Below are 23716 nucleotides of genomic sequence, written 5' to 3'. Positions count from 1 at the left end.
ACAGCTCACTGGTTTCTGGCAGTAGCCTTGGACTTAGTTACGGGGGGGGGGGGGGGGGGGTGCCTGTGCTGATTACAGGACAGACCTACAGAATGAAAGGGGCTGTGGTGGGATGTGCAGGAGGATGGATACAGGCAGCAGGATGGATGAATCTGTGGGGCTTCGGGGAGGAGCGCCTCCTCTACAGCCAGCGGCGGCGTCGTGTGCATCAGTCCAGCCTGAGCAGAGCAGCGAGCGAGCAAGGCGCAGCATCAGGGAGCCAAGGAGCTGCAAACCCACAGGAAGAGGCTACATCAGGAGGCTCGAGCCAGGCAGGTAGGATGCTATGGGGGAAAAAAAACCTGTGCAACATGTGAATCTAAATATAGAAACTCATTTCCTCTCGGCTATGTGTTATATGCTTGTGATGTAGGCATTAATACAGTATGTGATCTGTAAATATGACAGGAGCTCAGCTAACAGCCGGAAGGGATTTTGTACTGGATTCTCCTGATGACATTCAACTTTTTGTCGTCGTCCCCCCCAGTCTTGCTCACAAATACACATTTACACTGCAAATCTTTTTTTTACAGTCGACACATCTTTGAATATTTATCTGTAGTGTTGGGTTCATGCCTTGCAAATCGTGCAAAAAAAGTGTTAGTCCCTTCATCATTGGGCACGAGCTGGAGGATTACGTTATTAATGGCATGATGATGTCAGGTATACACAGCAATTTTTTTGTTAATGGGGACACTTGTCGGAGAGATGCAAAAGATTTTTTTAAAAGGAAATTTGGCACATATAAACAAGTCAAAATCAATATACAAAGCTGCTGCCTCGACTCTGGCTGTTTGTGATAGAACCGTGTTAGTTTAATTCCGTTTTTAGATTCCAGTCGTCAGTCCACACATGCAATATAGCTGTGGTTAAAAATGAAAGGGTTTAATTACAAGACTTGCAATGACCTGCTGCCCCACCCAGTAGCCTCATATGGAACATGGTGTTTAACACCGCGTGTGGGGCCACTGTGCTACACCCCAAAAGTGAACTTCAAAACCGGCCCATGTGACAGACTCTCCGCCCTGTAATATACAGGACGCTTGGGAGACACCCGGTCTTGACCCTGATATTACTGCCAGTATCCAGCCCACATGTGGTTGTGACAGCCACAGGTTGGGGTGGCTCCATGCACAGTGTAACCACCATGGCTTGTATGTTATGAACTTTGTTCAAACTTGTTTTGTATTTTTTGATGAACAGCTTTGGACCGTGATTGAGTCATTTGCAGTTGTCATGAGTGTGAAGATCATTGTGGTAAAAACCAAGGTTTCAAATTTGCTTCCTGTCATTTACATTGTTATAACATGTTTACTGATAAACATATGCAAGATTAAGACTAATAGCAAACAAAACAAATTTTCCTACTACTTGTGCTACCATCACCGTACTATTTAATCCACTACATTTAGCTGACAGCTGCAAGTTCTTCGGAGATGAAGAGTTTAGACAGATAACAATGATTTGATATAATATGCCTTATTGTTTTAAGTTCAGACGAACTTGCGGATATAAAGTGGGCTACTTAAAATTAGCTAAGCAAAAGAGTACTCAGATGTTAATACATTTGAATTAATAATCCAATCATGTGAGATAATATACATTTCAGAGGCCATTATTTTACTGGAGTCCCTTTAAGTACAGTTTGCTCATTAACGTATGCACCTTTACTTAAGTATCATACTCTGATTTTATTTTTACATTGTATTGTTTGCTCTTAATAGTTTTTCCTAAAGTAAAAGATGGGATTTTTTCCCGTCACCGCTACTACAATTATTATTTTTTAATAAGTACATCCCTCTTGTCATTTCTTAAAGCACAAAGAAATAATCTTTTTTACACAAAGCCTTTGAGGACTTTTTAAAAAAAATTATTACAGAGCCTCAAACGCAACTGCAAGTGCTATACAAACTTGTGTCAAATATTTTAATCTATTCCTCCTCAGTGACACTTCTGAAGAATACATTTAACATTTTGAGCGTCTGTTATTGAAATTAATTTAAACTAAACTAAAACATAAGTACGGTTTACTGCGAAACATGCCGTTCCAAAGCTGGATTTATGGCAAGTACATTTGAGAGTATAGGGTATACAGTCGTCTTCTCTCTGTAGTGTCACCAGTTTCCAGAGGGCTGGGCGTGATTTATTTTAAACCCTCCCTTTGATGAAGACAATCAACTTGACGTGAAGAAGAAAATGAGTGGACAGCAATCGTAGTGTGTCATTATGAAGGCCCCAAAATGGAGTCAAAGCCCTGGTTCCATCGGACTAAAATACAGCCTTCAAGGAAACTGGGTGGCTTCTCTTGAAATAGCTTGGGCGAGTGGAGGCAGCCAAGTTATCCATTACAGCCTGTGACCATGTGGAATAGGTTTTTCTGCCAGTTTTCCATCACCACCCATCCCTTTAGAGCACTGGGTGCTCCGGCTGGTGGGAAAACACTGTGTACTGTACACTAGGGAGGGGAGGACCAGTGGAAAACTAGTCAAATGGAGACACTCTGCTGACCTCCCATGTACAGAGCACACTCATAGTGAACATGGGAGGATAAATATCTCCTATCTTCTTTGTACTGCATGTCACACCAATTCAAGAGAGATATATGAGAACCTATAGTGACTCTGGATGTAGGAAGAATCCGCCTCAACACGGAGCTAACATGGCAACATATACAGTTCCATGACAACAGGGCAAACACCATCAGATGATGAAGACCATGTGATACAGTTGAAAGCTTTGTAATGAGTTTATAAGTGGACTTGTTTTTTTTTTTTACCATGAGCGATCTTTCTGTAATCTTAATCCAGTTTTTAGTTTATCTAGAAAGAACAAAACCTTCACCACAGGTCAGTAGAACTTAATCCTTTCAGGTGAATTGAATTGAACAGAGGATATTCATGAAGTATAAAGACTCACATAATTAATTGTTAATTAATTAATTAATAGTTTGGGTAATATGACAACAATGTCATTAGGACACATTCACCATCTCTCACATTCATTATGTAAACGGTATGCTATAATAACAGCAGTGAGTGAATTCTCCGTAAATGTTGATACGATCGCAGCTAACCAGATAGATTCTACGCAATCTCACTAATAACAGAAGGGGCGTGGCATTGTTATTAGTTTACATTGTTTGTCTGCTCTTGTTGATCCTATTTGCCATCTTGATCGGTATTAATATACACTGTGAAGCCTTGAAGTCTGTCACACTTTGTGCTCTGTAGCCATCCATCAGATGACTAACAGAGGCTGGATCTGCTGTGGGTTAGTCGGAGGGCATTGTACTGTAAGCCTTTCTCTGCTGTAATAATGTTTTCTCAAAAATTGATTCTGGGTAAACTGATGCTTTCAGCAGCTCTCGTGAATCCAGCCATGCTCTATTTCTATCCCTCCTGTTTTCCAAGTGCCAGTTTTTTTTCTCTCTAAGTAAACATACCATTCTGTATGTATCCCAGATGACATTTATTGTGATGCATTTCAGGGCTGATAGCAATATCCTCAAATCCATTAACAGAGCTGTCAAAGGGACAAGAAGCCTTTTAGATGTGGAAAAAAATCAACAACAACAACAACAAAAAAGATTATTGCTGTAGTGTTCTCTCCTGTCATTAAATGAAAAGAGCTCTCACCATTGAACCCAATATTTGCTCTTTATTTTGGTTTGTTTTGCTGTGTTTTGTTTTCACGAATCTCATTCAATCTCCGCACTAGGTCAGTTTAGTCCGCACTAGGTCAGTTTAGTAGCTGTTCCCGGGCTTTTGATCATGTCACAGTATCTTCCTCTGGACATAAAGTTTCCCCAGTTGTCACAAACTTTTAAGCCACCATGATTAAGAAGTGCTGAGAAGAAAGGCAGGACATGATGAAATCACGTGATTTAAAGCTCTGGGACCTCCACTAAATGGACCACGGCGGTGGTAAGATTGTTTGATTTACCAAGGCCAAGAATGGACTTTAAATCTCAACCTTTTTTTTTAGATGCGTTTGCATTTATTCAACTTGTGTCTTCTATGATGAGCATGTAAAATACTACAGATAATGTTTGACCATGAAGCGAAAGAAAAAGAAGAAGAAAAAAAACAGAACTGACCATAGCAGCTGCCTGTTGAGGCCAAAATCAGAAAACCACAGCCGTCTGGCACAAAGACCTTGAAAGGCCGAAAATAAGAGTCTGACAGAACATCCAAACAGAAAACTGTCTGAGTGGTTCCAGTGGATATCCAGAGAAGGAAAATATAACTCACGGCGTTAGCTCATACAACCATATCTCGAGCAGCTGGCTGTTGTAAACTCAAAAGTAGCTTTTCAGTCTAAACTGGACATTTCAGCCAATGGAATCAGGAACTCTGTATCAATAAAACTTCAATCCCGAACTTTGCTAATCCCCAGGATAAGGAAGAGTTGAAACAATAGTAAACCGGTGCTCATCTCCTCCCTGTTTTTCCTCCAGGTGATCTTGCACTTAATGCAACCAAGCAACACCTGTTTACTTTTGTGCTTCTCCATCTCATGCAAACGGCAATAGCATGCTGGCGCGTTTTCAAACTAAAGCGTTTTAATCCTCGTGCTTTCTCTCATGGCAGCTAAGAAGCCTCAACCCAGAGCGGAAGTGCCCGTGGATGGACAATGCAGACACTCATGGCATCGCAGGAGCTTGTGGATGCGAGAGACTCTGCCGCTGCCGATCTCAACCCGGCGATGGAGGGCGGCGCCGTGCCCAGCAGCGGTAAAACCTGTCCTGTCCACACTCCGGGCGGGGAGGACACCAAGCGGGGCTTTCGGAAAGGCATAGGCCGGCATAATGACTACGTGAAGATCTCTGTGCCAGAGTCCAAGGTCAATCGTCTGCCCATGGAGTGGTGGAAGACAATAATCGCCTTCTTTTACGCCGGCTTCAACTTGGTCCTCACCACAGTCGTCATCACCATTGTCCACGAGAGGGTCCCACCCAAAGAGAGCAGCCCGCCTCTTCCTGATAAGTTTTTCGACTATATTGACAGGGTTAAGTGGGCCTTTACAGTGACAGAGATCAATGGCATGTTGCTGCTGGCCATCTGGATGATCCAGTTGTTCTTCTTCAGATACAAGTAAGAACCGTCGGGACTATCTACTGTCTAAGCAGTTTTCTCTCAGCTTTAAGAAAAGAAAATTAAAACACCTGGAAATTAAATTAGCAATATTTAATGGTTTTGAGGTTATGTCTTGACTATACTCCACATGTCTCTTCTCATTACTCTAAATGCATCTTATTAAAGTCTATTTAGGCTGCAGTCAGTGATGAAATCGTATATCTAAGTGTGACTTTTAAAAATAAGAAGGTTAAAAAAAGGTTTGGAGACAACCCCAAAAAACTGACCCGCAACACTGTTTTATTGTAGCTAGCTAAACATTATCATATTAAGTTCATCTTTGCACATCACTTCTTCCACATTTGGCCATTTGACTAAGGGAATAAAGATAGAGAAATAAAAATCTTATAATAAAAGCTCACCGATGCAAGCAAAATCGCCATTAACATTTTTAAACACCATTACAGGATATTAGGGAGGATTTCTCACTGTCATTAGGTGGTCTGGTTAGGGGAACTCTATTTCATCAACTGAGCAGGAGACCCTACAATTTTTCATATCTTGTAAGATCGTCTCCGGAATATTGCAGATTTAACTTGGTGTTTGAGAAGTAATGTGGCATAACCATTGTTCATTTACAGGTCCATTGCAATCAGGCGGTTCTTCTTCCTCATTGGCACCCTGTACTTGTACCGCTGTGTCACCATGTACATCACCACCTTGCCTGTACCTGGCATGCATATGACTTGTGCACCTAAGGTGAGTAGTATGCAGACTTCACTGTGGGCATCAGTCATGTTCCTCTGTGCACAGCCATGTAAAAGAGGCAGCTTTAAAACAAGGCCATTTGAACTATTTACTGCCTCAATACGAATGATATTGAGGTGCATCAGTGTTTGATCGAAAACGTGCTCCTGGCAGTCCGGCAAAAATACCACAGGTTGGAGAGTTTGTAGTTCCCAAGAATTTGATGAGTTTCAAGAGATTTGACCATGTGGAGCTGATTATATTACTTATTTCAGTTCCTCTTCCCTTTGATTTCCTATCCCTGTAAATAGTTCAACTTATGTCGCCTATAGATTTGAAAAGATCAACAGCAAAAAGTTATTTTAACATTTTGCAAAATACGCCCTCTTGCCATGTGTCGGTGAGAAGCTTGATAACACTGTGATGTCCCTGTTGTAAATATGAAGCTACAGGCCAGTAGCTGGTTGGCTTAGCTTATCAAAAAGAATGTAATCAAGGGGGAAAACATGTCGCCTGGCCCCAGATAACAAAATCCACTAAGCAACAGCTCTAAACATCATCTAGTTCCCTTTTTTGGCCAGATGTGAAGATTTCCTTGTTTTCTGTATTTCTAAATTTCGTTTCATTGACTACTCAACTTTGTTCATCACATGCCGTCTTTTACCTATTTCTCACTCTTATCGTCCACTTACTCTTCTCCATCAGCTCCACGGAGACTCCCAGGCAAAAATCCAGCGGATTCTGCGGCTGATTTCCGGTGGAGGTCTTTCCATTACAAACTCCCATCTGCTGTGTGGAGACTTTCTGTACAGTGGACACACTGTGATGCTCACGCTCACCTACCTATTCATCAAGGAGTGTGAGTACTCAGAGCAACGCTTTGTGTGCTTGCTTGTATGGAAACATGAATAATATATGAATGATATTGTCTGTTTCCATTCTCATCCCATGTGGCCCACAGTATTTTACTATTCAACTACACAAGGATCTTCGAGGAAACAATAGGATACAAATGATAAATGTGTTGCCACTTTCAACATATTTGTATATATTATACAAATGAATATAATTAATTACACACTGAGTTGCCTGTTTATGAGGTACTCCTGACAAAAGCAGTCTTATACAGCCGTCCTGTTTTAATTTAGTTCATTAATCTAACTTTCAGAGAGGTGTTGATTCAACTCCATGGCCAATCTGATGCTGTTAAATCGTGTTGTGTTGAGAGTTGTCTTCCTTATTTTGTCCAGCCCACTTATATCAATAAGACTTGACAAAATATTAGAAACACCTGTCAGTGTAATGCAATCTACAGCCCCCAAGGTCACCATACATTTGACTCTCTGAAACAGACTGAACAAAACCTGAACATCAGATTCCTCATGTAGAAGGGATGTTTATCCATGGTTTTCTAATACCACATTCGTTTTTTGCCATGTGAACCTTATAAAAGGGCAACTGAGCTTGTTTTTCTGGTATATTTGGATAAAAGAGTTGAAAAAATATGCAAAAATATGGTTGAGATTTTCAGGCAGAAATTTGCAGTGTCTCAGTTTCACTGATTTCAAATTTTTTCCTGTAGCCTTCTTTATGTGTCCCACAAAATCCTTTTGTTCTCCGCGCATTTCTCAGTCTGCCTTTTTTTGACGGCGAAGACTTGGACGGCGGATAGATGTTGTCATAAATATTGCCGACACACTTGTCTTTTCTTCCCTCTCCCTCAAGACTCGCCGCGCTCGTTTTGGTGGTACCATCTGATGTGCTGGCTGCTGAGTGCCGTGGGTGTGGTGTGCATCCTGGTGGCTCATGAGCACTACAGTGTGGACGTGGTCGTGGCCTATTTCATCACTTCCCGCCTCTTCTGGTGGTACCACACCATGGCAAATTTACAGGTCTGAACGAAGAGCTGAACATCTGGGAGCTGTGTGCGTGTGTGTGTGTGTGTGTGTGTGTGTGTGTATGTGCGTGCGTGCGTGCGTGCGTGTGTTGGAGTCAAAGAGACTAAATGATAGCTCTCGTGGCTGAAGGCTTTCCTCTCATGAACCTTGTCACACATGAATCATACCGCACGGAGGGCTCCACTGTGAGTCTGGTTATATGTGGCCGTATCTTTTTCAGGGAGTTCAACTGTGTACCAACTAGTTACACACCAACACAAGAATTTATTACCGTGTCTGTTAAAAAAGGAAATGGTCTCTATAGTACAGATAGTTATAAAATTAGTGAGTTCACATATTTTAAGTCTGCGTCAGAATTGTCTGGATGCCATTCCCTGAAACACTCAATATATTTCCAAACGCTGAATGTCTCCCTCTACTGGTTCAATTGTAAGCAGGCCGTTGATATGTGGTGGCACCAATGCAAAATTATCATTCAAGTTATATGAAAGCATTAATGGTAAACACGCTCGTCACATTCCATGCAATTTCGCACTCAAGAACATAAATTACATCAAATAAAAAATAAAAAATCAGTGCAGTTTTTCTCCCTCTTGTCAATGTATATACATTAATTGACTTATTCTTATAGTCCTTTTTTTCTTCTTGACAGACTCTGAAGTGCGCGCCCAACAACTACCTCACCAACACCTGGTGGAACCCTCTGTTCAACTTCCTGGAGAGGAACATCCAAACCTCGGTGCCGTGCTCGTACAGCTGGCCCATCACCTGGCCTCCTGCCTGCCTTAAGAACCCCTGCAAGAAGTACTCCATGGTACAGAGTACCCGAGAGGAGTGACACAACGTGACCCCGATACCCCAACATTGTTGCCTGATAATCCACCTACGGTGGGATTAAATCATTCAGTCTTGTCTACTTGACAGGAGCATAATGGTACCAAATGCATAGTTATGACGGGAAAAATGTGCCTGGAAGGATAATCGTATTTTCTCTGTGTTCCGCTGTAATTTATTTGTGAGATGAGAAGATCTTATTGTTTTTGTAAATGATACTTGTATCAGCTCCTGGTGAATTTCAGACATGAACAGTTTGTTGCGACTGACTTGTAGGTTTGTTTCAGTATTTGCAAGACTTTTGATTTTGGATCTGCTCCCATACCTCCTTCATACTGTGTGTATTGATGGGATTTACCTCAATATGATATCAATCAGCACTCAAGTCACATGGTGCCTTAGTGTGTTAAATGTCAGTAGATGTACCAAAACTGCCATTATGAGGTTTGGTGTGTTTGCTGTTTTTCTTTTTGCTGTTATTATCATCATTATCATTATTATTATTATTGTTATTATTATTATTGTTATTATTATTATTATTATTGTGTTAATTTTAGTAGTCTAGGGTGTGTAGTCTCAACGTTGTACTACTGTATTAAAATGTTACCATACTAAGGATTCCCTTTTCTGATATTGATTAAATTATCATTTATGCTATAGACCTCAACTGCAGGTTTTTTACATCTTCATATTCATGCATCTCTTCAACCTTGTTGATTATTTTTTTTTCACAAGTTACAAGAAATACGTGTTCTAAAGATATGTCCTATGATACATTCTTGTGTGTTAAAATGAAACACTGTCCAAATTAAGGAAAGTAATGCATAGGGCTTTATAGCTCTGCATTTGCACAGTATAGCTCCTAATGTTTTGATCATATGCGTAACTATTTTAGTATTATTTTATATTTTATATCAAATGAAGCATACAATCTGTTGCTACATTTGGGTTATGCTATTTGTATGTTCTAACATCAGAAGGAGGAGTCTGGATTGTGTTGAAGGGGCTGGGAAAATACAAAAATATTATCCTCACAGCACCACCTCCCTTGTCCAGGTCATAAAGTAAGTCCTATATGTAGGAAAACAATTTCACAAATTCAGCAACACAATAAATTTTGTGGAGGCAGTACCAACATTAGTAGTTTGATATATTCTCCGACTTTAATCTAGAAATGTCAAGTTTATTCTCAACGATCTGAACTTTTTTCTCGACATGACGTCGTTGTTGTTTTTTTCCGGCGATCGCCGAGCGAGCGAGCCCCGGCTGTCAATCAAATAGACCACGCCCTTAATTATGCAGAATTTCAAACAGTAATATAATATAAATGGGCGAGTTAAACCCCCCCCCCCCCCCCCCCCCCCAGAGTTGTCAGGAAGGGGGGGATTAGCCATTGGGACCAAAACCGGTTTTTGAACCAGGCTGTAAACATGTTTAATTCTGCTGTAAAGTCGGGCATTTTAACATGGGCCTCTATGGGGACAGCCCCAAGCGGGCATCTAGTGAACTGCAGTTTATAGCACTTCCCCTTGGAAGAGGGCGATGGAGGGACTCGTCGTGTTGACGGAACATTGAACTGTTGGCACGTTAATGGAGGATAATGAATCATCCTGACCATGGGACAGCGTCGTCTGCTCTCCGAACTCAGTGTGAATCGACTGTGAACGCCATGTTCCCGCTGTCACTGCTGGAGGACGTGATCGGCTCCCTGTTCTCGCGTGTCAACATTGGAGCCGCGGTGGTCTCCCTGCTGGTGTTCCACTTAGTTCGTGTGTACCAGAAACAACGCCACCTCGCCAACGTTCCTCCGGGTCCGAAACCTTGGCCGGTTGTTGGCAACTTCGGCGCCTTTCTCGTGCCGTCGTTCCTCAAGAAGCGGTTCAGACCGCAGCCCGGCGCCGAGGGCAGCGGCGCGCCGAAGCACGCCGCGGGGATCTTGACGGAGCTGGCCAACGTTTACGGTGACGTGTTCAGCCTCTTCGTGGGCAGCCAGCTGATCGTCGTGTTCAACGGCTACGAAGTGGTGAGGGACGCGTTCTCGAACCACGCCGAGGAGTTCTCCGACAGACCCGACGTGCCCGCCGTCACCATCATGACCAAGCGCAAAGGTGAGACCGAGTTCGCTGGAGCCGCAGCAGTTAATCGATCAGCAATCGATCACTGAAGTCATCGCCGTATGTTCTGGTTTCTCTGCTTCCTCTATGAGAGCAGACTAAATGTCTTTGGTGTGTGGACAAAACAAAACTTCATCTTGGGGTTTTGGGAAACACAATCGGTATTTTTCACCATTTTATGACATTTTATGGACCAATCGATTAATCGAGAAAATAAGAAATACATGAGATGTATTAAATTACTATATCGGGAATACTGCGACTACACTGTCACATAAAATTTTGTGAAGTCGCCGGTATAACACTTGCTTCTGCATTTGTGTTCTCTAGCTCTCAGACACACACACACACACACACACACACACACACACACACACACACTCAAAGAGAGCGCCGTGGACGACGTGAACGTGAAGCGCCAATGACACAATAGAAACCATTAATGAATATAATTAAGATTAAATAATATTTTAATACAGACACAGGTTGCAGGGGCGACTAGAATCATCATACTGGTGTGATTGTGTGCATCAAAGGGTTGAATTGTGCTTTAGAGGAGATTTCAATATATTGTGATATATATCGTTAATCGCGATATAACAAAAATATATTGCAATATTGTTTATAGGCCATATCACCCAGCCCTACTTAAAGCTTAACCCTTCTGTTTTCTGGTTTGTTACACTTTAGGAATAGTCTTTGCACCATACGGGCCCATATGGAAAAAGCAACGCAAGTTCTGCCACACCATGCTCCGCACGTTCGGCTTGGGGAAGTTGAGCTTCGAGCCGCGCATCCTGCAAGAGCTGGCTACTGTCAAAACAGAGCTGCTGCGACTGAATGACGAGTCCGGTGGCGCCGGCGTGGACCTGGCCCCGCTGATCGGCAACGCCGTGTCGAATGTCATCTGCTCAATGACGCTGGGTCAACGCTTCCATCACGAGGACCACGAGTTCCACATGCTGCTGGGCCTGATGGAGCGCGGCTTGGAGATCTGTGTGAACAGCCCGGCGGTCCTCATCAACATCTTTCCTCTTCTCTACTATTTGCCTTTTGGGGTCTTCAAGGAGTTGAGGCAGGTGGAAAGAGACATCACAGTGTTCCTGAAGAGGATCATCGCAAAACACAGGGAAACATTAGATCCCGAAAACCCAAGGGATCTTGTAGACATGTACTTGAAGGAGATATTGGCCCAGCAAGCTTCTGGACAGGCGGACAGCAGCTTCACGGACGATTACCTCTTTTATATCGTAGGAGATCTCTTCATCGCTGGAACCGACACCACCACCAATTCAGTTTTGTGGATTCTGCTCTACATGGTTTTATATCCAGATATCCAAGGTAAAAGCAGCAACAGTCTGTTATCAAAAACTGACACTGGAGTGAAGTTGTGGGACCACCACTGGCAATATCTCCAATCAGATTCTGCACGATTTAGTAGTAATTATTTATTTTTATTGGCTGTTCAGAAAATTACCATTGGACTATTTGCTTGGGTTTTGATTAATAAAGGAAATAAACAGCGTATAAAAACAACTAGATATGGACACAGTCACATTTTCACTAATTAACAAGCTACTGTATTTGAATTAATGATGCAAAACATGTATCATTTCAACCAATATAAGTAATTCAATTGATACAACATTGTGGAGTTTTCAAAATATATAGTTCAGCTAGTGATGGGTGAATATGTATGTTGTTGAAGCTTACATGAACCACAGTCCCTGTTTTCTACATAAATAGTAAATACTTTAGGCTGAAAAGGGAATTGGAAATATGCTGCTGGAACCCACAAACTTTAACACTTAAAAAATGTCGAGCACATTCTTGCATTTAACCACTTCGCCAACTGTTTCACACCCACTGTGATTAGAGTGGTTGAAATTGTTATTTGTTTTGATTTGCCTGAATGGTGTCCTGAATCCACACTTTTGCTGATGCAGTTTTTTGCTGATTTGCTGAGATCGGAACTTCACTGATTATGTTGCTTCGCTTATTCTTCCCGTTTGATTTTAGACAAGGTCCAGGCAGAGATCGATGACGTGGTGGGGAAACACCGGGTCCCGTCTCTGACTGATAAGGGGAGTTTGCCCTTTACTGAAGCCACTATCATGGAGGTGCAGAGATTAATTGTAGTGGTTCCTCTGGGTATTCCACACATGGCCTCCAAAACAACAGGTGAACAAAAAAATCCTCTGTTGATGCTCAACCTGTCAGATCTCTGTCTCAGACAATAAGTGTTTCTCAGGCATCATAAAGATTTCTCGTGATTTTACCAAGCCAATTAACTGAGGTGATTTTATTGTAATTTGTTTTTTTCCTCTTCCCTTTTCAGAGTTCAGAGGTTACACTATTCCCAAAGGAACAGTTATCTTGGCCAATCTGTGGTCTGTCCACAGAGATCCCACTCTGTGGGACGACCCAGACAGTTTCAACCCGGCACGCTTCTTGGATGACGACGGAACATTGCGCCGGAAAGAATGCTTCATACCATTTGGGATCGGTATGTCGTTCCTTACTCAGACGGGTTAAACGGCTGAAACGCTGATTTGTAAATTGAATTTTAATGTGTGAATGCACCAGGGGTCTGATGACTCATCCCGTGTCTCCCGCAGGCCGCAGGGTGTGCATGGGTGAACAGCTGGCGAAGATGGAGCTGTTCCTGACGGTTACCTGCTTACTGCAGGCGTTCAAATTCAGACTCCCCGAGGGAACGCCTCCTCCTCCCCTGCACGGACGCTTCGGCCTGACGCTGGCACCCTGCCCGTTCACTGTGTGTGTGAGCACTCGCACTTGAAAGACTTGGTTTGAAGAGGTTTTCAGTAAACGACAGGGCCCTGATGCCAAGGACGATGAAATAAGGGGAATGGGAAAAAGAGATAAAGTGAAAGTCTCCTGGAGACAATTTAATGTTTGGACAGTATTCAGATCTATATATTTTTTGACTAGAGTGCGGCTGCTGTGCATATGTCATTATTATTTCATTTTTATGTTAATTTATCAGTTAGTTTTACTTCACGTCAAGCATTCCATAATATTCCACAAAAGTATCATAAATGATCACAATCCAATGTGATGTTTTATCCTACTGTAGGTATTTAGAATCTGGAATCAGTGACATGATAATCAAGTCAGAATTAATGTCTATTGTCATAACTCTGTTTAAGAAGGATTTGTCAATCAGCTAATTGATTATTAGGGACAGTACTATATGCCAGATGCGTTTTGATTATGAGTTATCTTACTGAATATCATTGCAGTGTTTTATTGTTGCACACCACAGATTTATAGAAATCACTGAACATGCTTGCCTACGTAACGTCCTATGTTAGGGCATTAGAGAAAGATTTTAGTTTGTTGTATTTCCATATAGACTTGATGTATGTATGGATAATTCGCAACCTCTTTAGATTATTTTAATAACAATGATGACCTCAATTTGTCTTGGAACATGACGTCTTTGTTCTTTTTAAAAATGTTATGTCTTTTTTCCTCTCAATGATATTGGTTTAAATAATTTCATATTAGGATCGGTTTTGTCATAGCACTGTGATATTCATTTATCAGAACACTGGAAGGAATCGGTAAAAAACACGAAAGTGCTGGGAAATGCTAATTAGTGGTTCAGAAGGACAGTTATGGACCTGCTGATACGTGGACCCTTAAATATCATATCAGTTATTGTTGTTTCTTTAATCCTGACAGAACAAACTGATCCAAATTTTCATTCTGAAAAAAACCAACATAAGTCATTTAATAGCCCACCAGCAGGGGTCATTCCAGGACTCTTTTAGGTGTGTAGTGAATATGGACTCAGATCTGTTGAAACCACACATACTGTCTGATGTAGAGTTACATTTAGATTAAAGGGGGTGATTGAAGACACTCAAGTTTCAAACACAAACTATGTTAGTTAATTTAGAAAATACGACCAGTTTCTGTGAATGAAATTATTATACTACTGTACAAAACATGGTCGAATTTACTTCAGCTCCACACACTTCAAACAGTACTTTTACTCTTGATAAATATATTTTGTACCAACTGAAGTGAGATTTTGAATGAAGGACTTATTATTCTCCACCTTGAACATCTGCAAATGTGACCAGTTATATCCAATAATATTTATAATGATCATGTATAATTATTTTAGTTCCGTAAAAGTTATCTTATTGAGCAATGTTTAAAATGCATTTTTTAACTAACTTCCTATATAACTATAAGACTTGTCCTTGACTAACCTCTGTTTATTTATTGTCCTCGGTTGATACTTAACTCCGGTGTATGTGTGTTAAAGGTCGCGCAAGTGTCCTCATGACCACGTGACGGTCGACCCCCCCCCTTCAGTGACCGGGGTTATACGTTTCCCCTCTACCGTAACGTGAAGCTGCATTCACGTGCGTCTCGGAAGGTCCAGTTTCTTTCCCCTACGTGTGAAATAGTTGTTCTGATTTCAACGTGTTCATATGGTTTGAAGTTGAAATGAGAAAAAAAAACATGGACAGTGTCAACAAAATTTGTTTTGTTTTGTATTTATAGCTTATGTGTTGACACCTCCCTCCCACTGTTTGCATAATAATTAAGAATAGAAAAGAAATAATGAATGATGTGATGTGAAATGGCATATATATATATATATATATATATATATATATATATTTTTAAAAAATTCAAAGCCTGGAAATAGTGTTTTCTACGTAATTAGCGTCATAACATGTATAACAAATTGTCGGAAAACATTGGTTACGAGACTCAACTCTTATTTTATGTTTTAAATAGTGGAGGTTCTCTGAGGGCCCTCTTACCTCTCACACAAGAAGCAAAAAGGTTTAGTCCGCCCATCACGACTCAGCATGAGAATCTGTCAGCTAATCTGCTGACCAGTGACTTCGTCATGTCAGATGAAAAGAAAGAGATTAAAAACAAACCAAAAGAAAGGTTCACAACTAGCTAGCAGCTAACTAGCTAAGATCGACACAGCTGCTATTGCTAGCTAGCTAATCATAACTTTTAGGAGTGAGCTGGCTAGATACTTTTAGAACACACACTGTAACATAAATCAATCAGCATCATAGCTGCGGGGGGCCCACAGAGACTGTGGTGTTGGCAACAGGGCAATGATTCTTTCCGCCGTTAGGTGGCGTTCACGTGAATGTTCTCAGTTGGGAACCTCTTTTCTTCTGATTATCCAGACAGCACGCGAATGCACCAATAGCCCTAACCCTCACCAGCGAGGGGCGGAGGGGCGTCACAACACCGGATCCTCTCCTGTCCCGAGCAGCTCCCCGCACCATGGCTTTCTTCACCCACCACGTCTGCAGGGGTCTGTTGACCTCGGCGGCCAGACATGTCGTGATCAAGCACGTGATGATCATTGGCGGTGGACAGATGGGCGCGGGGGTCGCACAGGTGAGCGACCAAACGACTTCCGGGGTTGTGCTTTATAGCCTCGCAGCTAGCAGTTAGCTTCATGGTAACTATGCCAGCTGACACCAGAGCCGCTGCTGGACATGTGGGTGCAGCGCTGTGCGCAAGTTTAATGCACCATAAGTAAAGCATGATGCCATTTTATAGTTTTTATTCATGTATCTATCTCTTAACTTATTGCAAACTGTGTGGCCATGGTTTGACCGCAAATCTACACAAGTTCTCCTCTGGTCACTTGACAGGTGGGTTCTTCCGAGCATCCTGGCGAACTTCGCACGGTTCCCCCCGGTGATCTCGGTGTTCCCGTATCTTCGTGTGAACCCAGGCCGACTCCCTGCTGAGGTCCTTCCAATCTACTTTTCCTTCACTCAGTGGAAAACGTCACGAGGTCCAGGAATTGTGCAAAGGAGGACTGGTAGCACTTAGGAAAAGCCGGCAGCGCAGCTCAGAGAATCCGACTCGACCTTTAACACACGACGTCATCACGCGACGGCGCATGTTGTTGACGTGCGTCTGCCGTGGGGAAACTACACATTTCCGAAGATGAACTACAATAAACTAACCCTAACTCCATCCATCATGCATCGTGTGACATCAGAAGTAAACGATTCATATGTAACAGTGACTGACACGACGACGTGCGTCTCTTCTGGGTCATATTCGAACTTTCCTTATACTTGAATCGTTTACGTTGGTGCTGGCGCGTCACGTTAAATATCGCTGCCGCAATGAATTGTGGGGCGTCTATATCGCCCTTCCTTTCGCATAGGAAGCTCCAGTGAACCCTGTGCTACAGGAGATGGGGAGAGGAAGCATTGAAGCTCCTTTCTTATGCATTTAGAGAATCCAAACAGCTCTTATCGAGGCTGCTGATCAAATACTTCCGGGTCTTTTTCAAGATTTAGGAAACTTCCTTAGCCAATTTAACGGGGGCGAATTGTCAAATTGGCCTAAATCAGCAGCCTTGATAAGAGCTGTGCGTAAACGTAAATGATTTAATCCGAAGTAGAAGAAGAGTATGAATATTATGACCCAGAAGAGACGCACGTCATCATATTAGTGACTGTTACATATGAATCATTTACATCTCATGTCACACGGTGGTAAAACACACTGAAACATGCTGGATAGAGCCGCTGCGTCTCTTGTAGTTCATCTTCGGAAATTAGTAGTTTCACCCTGGCAGACGCACGTCAATAACATCCGCCGTTGCACGATGACGTAGTACAGTGAAAGTCGAGTCGGAATTCTCTGAGCAGCGCTGAAGGCTTTTCCCTTAATTCCTATCAGTTCTCCTTTACACCTTTCCTTGACCTCATGACGTTTTCCACTGAGGTCAAGGAATAGTAGATTAGTAGATAGGAAGGACAATTCCACCTCACCCCTTGACCTTAACCCAGGGTCCGTGTGTGACCACATTGTCTGTTTCAGGACTCCATGTCGTTCTCGTCTCTGACGTTGCTTCAGTATGACTCCGGCTGTGTGTGTTTTAGGTTGATCCCATATAGGAAGAGTTTCCTTGTGGTTTAATGTAACAACACAAGACTCATGAAGGATTCAGCTGGAACATTTTTGTAAGATGCCCATTTTGCCACAAGGTGTCGCTGTCCATGTTTGGTCTTTGTAAACCCGAAAATGTGAGATGTCCAATTACATACCATGTGTTATAAAAGTTTACAGTCTGACAGTATACGATTATTATACAAAAGAAAATCAGGGTAGTTGTTCTAAGTTGTGTGTAATCCTTTTTTGGGGGGGGTTCTAAGATTTATCATCAAGCTGCTCCATCACCACACATTTCTCCTCCACCTAGTGTTTTTTCTTTTTTTACTTATTGTGAATTAATTTGTTTCCTGAAGGTTGCTGCGTCCACCGGCCACTCGGTGACACTGGTGGACACTTCTGACGACATCCTGAAAAAGGCCGTCAAGGGAATCGAAGGGAGCCTCAAAAGAGTGGTCAAGAAGAAGTTTGCTGACAAGCCGGAGGTGAGAATCAAGTTGCATCGTCCAGCTCAGCAATGGGGTGACGAATTTTCTGCGATTCAGGGACAATGTTGTTTTTTGGGGTTTGTCTCCAGGCGGGCGAGGAGTTCGTCCAGAAGGTCCTGCAGAACGTGTCGACCTCGACAGATGCCGGATCTGCCGCTCAGGGCGCGGACCTCGTGTTGGAGGCCATTGTGGAAAATCTAAAAATCAAACAGGATCTCTTCAGTGGGCTTGACAAGCTGGCACCAGCGTAAGCTTTGTCCCTGTCTCTTGTTTTATGGTTTCGCTATTAATGTTAGATCACACAGTGTAGCATCAGGACTGTGCAAGTGGATTGCATACCAACCAGAATCTACAGTCGATTACCATTTTTTTTCTGGATTCGTTTCAAGTCAAAAAACTTTGAATGATATTAATTTTCAAATAGGGGGGGGGGGGCATGTATATTGCTATAATGTGTCACTTACTATCTATTTTTTTTATGCATGGTGTCTTTTAGACACACAATCTTTGCCAGCAACACTTCCTCCCTGCCCATCTCTGACATCGCCAGCTCCACCAACAGGCTGGACCGGTTCGGCGGCCTTCACTTCTTCAACCCCGTCCCCATGATGAAGCTTGTCGAGGTGAGGCCCCCAGATTCAATTCTGTGTTTGTTTTTCATTTATTTTGTTTGGGTATTTAACAGAGACGGTGAAGAAATCTAACATTGTTACATCCAAAGTCATTAAACAGGTGTCTGATGGCGGTAACAATCAGAATGTTCATCTCCCACAGGTCATCGGAACCTCGGCAACAAGCCAAGAGACGTTCGATTCCCTCCTGAACTTCAGCAAAATGCTCGGGAAAACCCCCGTGTCCTGCAAGGTGAGATCGGCTGCCCCGGTGTCGTCGGGGCTGTTGTCTCTTACAGAATGTATATTTGCCCACTCAGCAGCTTCCAACATCTCTTTACTCAGGATACGCCTGGATTCATTGTGAACCGCCTGCTTGTTCCTTACATAGTGGAGGCCATCCGGCTGCACGAGAGAGGTTTGTATACCTGCGTTAGTGACAGATAGAGACGATTAAATAATCTAGGCATCAGATATCAGGGCTCTAGTTTGTTTTCTTATTTTTTTTTGTTTTTGTTTTTGTTTTCTTCCTCAGGTCATGGATCCAAAGAAGACATCGATATTGCCATGAAACTTGGTGCTGGCTATCCCATGGGGCCCTTTGAGCTCTCGGACTATGTGGGACTAGACACTATGAAATTCATCATGGATGGTGAGTGAACTGTGGGTGTGGATATAACTTTTAATTCAAAATGTCAATGTTTTGGCCATTTACAGGTTCACACGTTTGTTCTCGTGACAACTAGAATACGTTTACACGCTCATCTTTCCACCCTCTGTCTGAAACGCTCCGTTTTAGCTCTTGGTCGGCTGCCCCGCTCCTTTGTGATCGGTCAATCGCTCAGAGCATGTCAGACATGTCACACCCCCCTTTACCCAGAGGCTTCCTGATCAGCTGTAAACCCAGCTGTTGCTACGGTAACAGTGACATCAGCTCTGCCATACCAACCTCGAGACAAACTGGCTGGCAGGCAGGCGTGTTACATGTTACTTGAGCTATTTTCAGATGCGAACTCTGGAAAATTGGTTCCAGACCTTTTTCCGAAGCTTCTGTTCACGTGAAGAACGTGGCAGGACATTGTCAAAGTCAGACGCGTTCACAACAGCTGGAAAATTTTCGGAATATTCAGGCGAGGGCTGGGACCTGGGTCGAGCGCCCACTCGCTCGCCGGGAATCTTCTGGCGATTTTCCTGCTGTTTTCTCACATGGGCTCACTTGGACATTTCCCAGAATTTTTCTAGAGGGCTGGCTGGAAAAGTTCAGAAACATGCGCGGTGCAACATTTGTATTCTCACTTACAGCCCCTCGGAAAAGTTCAGGAAAATGTACGGACTTCAGTGCACGTTTGAAAAACAGTCACTTTACTGGGGGGGGGGGGGAAACAGGAATTCAAACGTGGCGTTTCAGGAGCGGTGTTGTCTGTGGGAGAGCCGAACTCCCATTGCTTCAGACTTTAGCCTTTCACATGGATGAAATAACCTCAAAAACCATAATATGAGCACTACAATACAGTGACAGTCTCTGGTTGTCGCCACTATTAGGAAGAATGAATAAAGCTAATTTGAATAAACTTAAGTGAAACTTTTTTTTCTTGTTTTTGTTTCTTCTTAGGTTGGAATGAAAAGGATCCTGACAACCCCCTGTTTGCCCCGAGTGAAATGGTGAACAAGTTGGTCGCAGAGGGCAAATATGGCAAAAAGACAGGAGAAGGATTCTACAAGTACAAGTGAAAAGGTTTTGCAGCGTTGCTAGTTTTGTGTGGAGGTACGAGTCCAAACTGTAGAGAGTGAGCTCTCCAACAGGGACTAACGAGAACCGCCAGTAGAAAAAGTGCCTTCTCTACGCTAAAGGTGAACTTCTGTCCCGACAAGTCCACTGAACAACATCGTGATGTTTGTGAAGAGATTACATGTAACTAAATAAAAAATTGATTTTTCAAATACTAGGTGTTTTGTTGCCTTTGTAGAAGTGAAATGTGTCGACCGTTTTGCTGAATCACGATCAGAAGATCAAGCTGACATTTATGCTTCACGTCAAACGTGAATGCCTCTTTATCTACGATCCCCCTCAGCAGATGGATTTGAAAACCGCCTTTTTTTTATAGTTCAAACTGCACACACACGTCATTCTGCACAATACAAACATCCAACTGCAGAAAAGATAAGAGAACCACACTTGTGGAAATTTTATTACTGCAACCTCTGCCAGTGTCTAGAGGGATTTGGTTAGTTTCTTCTTTCAAATGGAGGATTGAGGGTGTCACATTTTTTTATGTGCTCTGATTAATGTTTTGGGGCTTTGAAAATAAAATTGCCTCGTCATTTGTCAGGTTTTATTTAAAGCATTTCACACACAAGGTCATGTTTAGCCTTTAACACCTGGTTTCTTCAAAACCCAACGGCAACACAAGGTGGCGCTGTTTCCCTTGATATGGGGGGACGTTCAAGAGCCTATTCAGATTTGGTTGTAAATGCAAATCTCTGATCTTGGCTTGCTAATCAAAAATGTTTACGTCATTTTATTGTTACCTTGATATTTCTTGTAGTTTAACAGTTTGTACGCTGGGATCACTGTTACCTCATTGTAAGATTTAAAAATTTTAAATCAGACAGTGGGCTTCTTTTCATTATCATTGCACTGAGTGTGGTGTGTTTTTTTGAAGCACTAGTAACACTACTGCCTGTGGATAATTCTCATCTCCAAGAAAGACACAAACTGTTACATCTGGCACTTTCTAGCTCCGGTCTTTCCACCACACGAGTGATCACATGAGCCAATGGTGCCTTTTTTTATTTTTCTTTAAAAAAACAAAACAAAAAACGACCCAAAAAATGTTGAAACAGTTCAAATATGACCACTTGGGAAGCAAAATGCTATTCCAAGATGACAGTGACCCAGAATATGATAATAAAATTTAAAAAAAGAGGAATTCATCAAGTAATACTAAAATAGAGCATTAAAATCAAAATGTTACAGAGATGCTTGCATGGAATAAACAACATGGCTAAAGACACACTATTAGCTACCAGAGAGAAAAGACAAAGGTCCATTGCAATAAAAGAAAGACTGCCAAGTGCTGGGGTAAATATATATATCTGCTTCATTTGTCATGTTTTAGAACAATAAAATATAGGCCTCTGAGCCATCACTCTCGCCTTTGTCCTAATGTTGCCTGCAAAAATACCAAGAAAATTGACATATCCTGACAGATTTAAAAAGTACACGTACTGAGCATTATTTTACATCTGAGCAAGACTCGAGGTCACTATTTGTTACAAATAGTTATCAAAAGAAGCCTTAAGTTTTTTAATTTTCTGCAAGACGCTTCAACAAGAAAAATGGCTTTCCTGTGTCCAAAGCTTATTTTCATATATACCACTTTATAAAAAAAAAAAAATATTAAAAAAAAAAAATAAATCACTAAAATATACACCAAGAAATTGAAACAAGGGTTCAAGATACAAAAAACAAAACCAAAAAAGCATTCAAAATAAAATAAAATTCTGTCTAAAATGAGAAAGCAAATCAATAGTTGATCCTTTTTTGCACCAACTGGTCAGCGACAAACTAAAATGGCGTCTTGAGGACGATTCTTAGACGAGATGAGATCCCTCCATCTTCCTTAGTGCAGTCTACAAAGAGGTGTTTGGTCGGGTGAAACCCCAAATGGTCTCAAAAATCCAGTGAGAGAGAGAAAAGAGTGTGTTTGAGTGGGGGGTGGTGGTGAGGGAGTGAAGGTCGGCCTATCAAACTATACAAATGAACAGGGGTGACAAATAAGTTACAATAACTTAGAGACAGGTGTGTGGGGGGGTCGGGCAGTGCGGCGAGACGTTTGTGTGCACGTCGACATCGCTGCTGTTTTTCAGTGCAGTGCCTTGGGTCGCAGTAAAGCTTGATTTGTAAAAGGACAAAAACAGACGTCAATTTGATGTTTTCCGTGCGAGAATGTGGGTTTTCGTGAGGGTGCAACTACTTAATCATGATTGTCTTGTTCAGTTCAGTTCAGTGTCGACAGCAGGCGCCTTCAGGAAGGGAGTATTGTCAAACAGTGAAGTGGTGGCATCTGACTGTGTTGAAGGGATGGGAGTAGGGTGAGTTGGGGTAGGAGGAGGGCAGGAGGGGAGGAGGGGGTCCTCTGAGAACTGGAGGCTTCAGTTTTGGAGATTTAAGGGTCTTCATGGAATCTAACAGGCCTCCATCTCTAGAAGAGGGCCCGTAGCTGCTGCTGCCTTCGCTTTGCATGTGGAGAAACTGTTCCGTTTTCCTCCTGACGAAAAATGAAAAGAAAAACAAGAACAAAGACGGGGAACAAAAGAAAAAGTGGTTTAATCAACTGCACTAGCTGTGAAGTAACTTGCATCTGTACACAGAGGGAAAAATCTGCAGAGATTGAAAACACACGCAAAAAAACCAACAGCTAAAAACACCCAGGTCACATTCACGTCACATTAACCAGAACCAGACACATGGAGATGACTCGGAGTGACTCGAGAGTGTCTCGCCATGCAGGCATGCTCCCGTCTTCAGGGACGGACAAATTACAATCGTAACCATCAACACGATCAATCATTAGGTTTTTTTTCCTTCTTTTTTTCCCTCAGTGTTACAGCTGATTGAAAGAAAAGCCAGTGTTGGGGGCTGAGCGCTGAACTACAGAGGGGTTAAAGGTCAGTGGCAGGATGTGGGCCGGTCTGGCTTTGATCTAGTCTAACGCGGGGGGCTGCCGTGACCCAGCTGGCAATGCTGCGCTGGTCTGTGCCCTCCCCTGACCGACCGACCGACTCATTCCTCCTCCGTCTCTCTCGGGGAGAGCACCCAATCGTGGGGCAGCTTCTGGTTGACATTTACGCTGCCGGGTGCAGGTGGGCGACAGGAAAACAAGACGAACAAATACTCCCCGCACACAGGAGGACCATCACGTCGAGCCCGCTGGTTAACACTAATAAGAGTTAATGGGATTATTGTTGGTAATT

The 23716-nt window shown here is 42.5% G+C and overlaps 4 protein-coding genes across 10 annotated transcripts in view; 3 read left to right on the top strand and 1 right to left on the bottom strand.

Moving 5' to 3' along the window:
• Window positions 1-87: 87 nt before the first annotated feature.
• On the top strand, window positions 88-9227 carry sgms2a (sphingomyelin synthase 2a). The gene is made up of 6 exons (XM_035635947.2): window positions 88-315; window positions 4629-5132; window positions 5756-5873; window positions 6567-6720; window positions 7587-7753; window positions 8412-9227. Exons 2-6 carry the CDS (start codon window positions 4672-4674, stop codon window positions 8595-8597), a joined length of 1086 nt encoding a protein of 361 aa, XP_035491840.1. The 5' UTR covers window positions 88-315; window positions 4629-4671; the 3' UTR covers window positions 8598-9227.
• Window positions 9228-9989: 762 nt separating this feature from the next.
• On the top strand, window positions 9990-14160 carry LOC118311847 (cytochrome P450 2U1). Its single transcript, XM_035635928.2, has 5 exons — window positions 9990-10701; window positions 11398-12048; window positions 12727-12888; window positions 13046-13213; window positions 13326-14160. The coding sequence occupies exons 1-5, from the start codon at window positions 10194-10196 to the stop codon at window positions 13505-13507; spliced, it is 1671 nt and encodes a 556-aa protein (XP_035491821.2). The 5' UTR covers window positions 9990-10193; the 3' UTR covers window positions 13508-14160.
• Window positions 14161-15930: 1770 nt separating this feature from the next.
• hadh (hydroxyacyl-CoA dehydrogenase) lies at window positions 15931-20682 on the top strand. The gene is made up of 8 exons (XM_035635936.2): window positions 15931-16119; window positions 17997-18125; window positions 18218-18375; window positions 18625-18751; window positions 18903-18992; window positions 19085-19157; window positions 19275-19391; window positions 20352-20682. Exons 1-8 carry the CDS (start codon window positions 16003-16005, stop codon window positions 20468-20470), a joined length of 930 nt encoding a protein of 309 aa, XP_035491829.2. The 5' UTR covers window positions 15931-16002; the 3' UTR covers window positions 20471-20682.
• A 376-nt stretch (window positions 20683-21058) lies between these two features.
• lef1 (lymphoid enhancer-binding factor 1) overlaps window positions 21059-23716 on the bottom strand; it is a 91196-nt gene continuing 88538 nt past the window's right edge. For all 7 annotated transcript variants that reach the window (XM_035635932.2, XM_035635929.2, XM_035635931.2 and 4 more), the window contains one exon: window positions 21059-23010. The gene's annotated coding sequence lies outside the window, so the exon portion shown is untranslated. The remainder of the gene's footprint in view (window positions 23011-23716) is intronic.

This window comes from Scophthalmus maximus, chromosome 8, assembly GCF_022379125.1.
Source record: "Scophthalmus maximus strain ysfricsl-2021 chromosome 8, ASM2237912v1, whole genome shotgun sequence".
Lineage (NCBI taxonomy): Eukaryota > Metazoa > Chordata > Actinopteri > Pleuronectiformes > Scophthalmidae > Scophthalmus > Scophthalmus maximus.
This window is presented reverse-complemented; position numbering and strand designations above follow the sequence as displayed.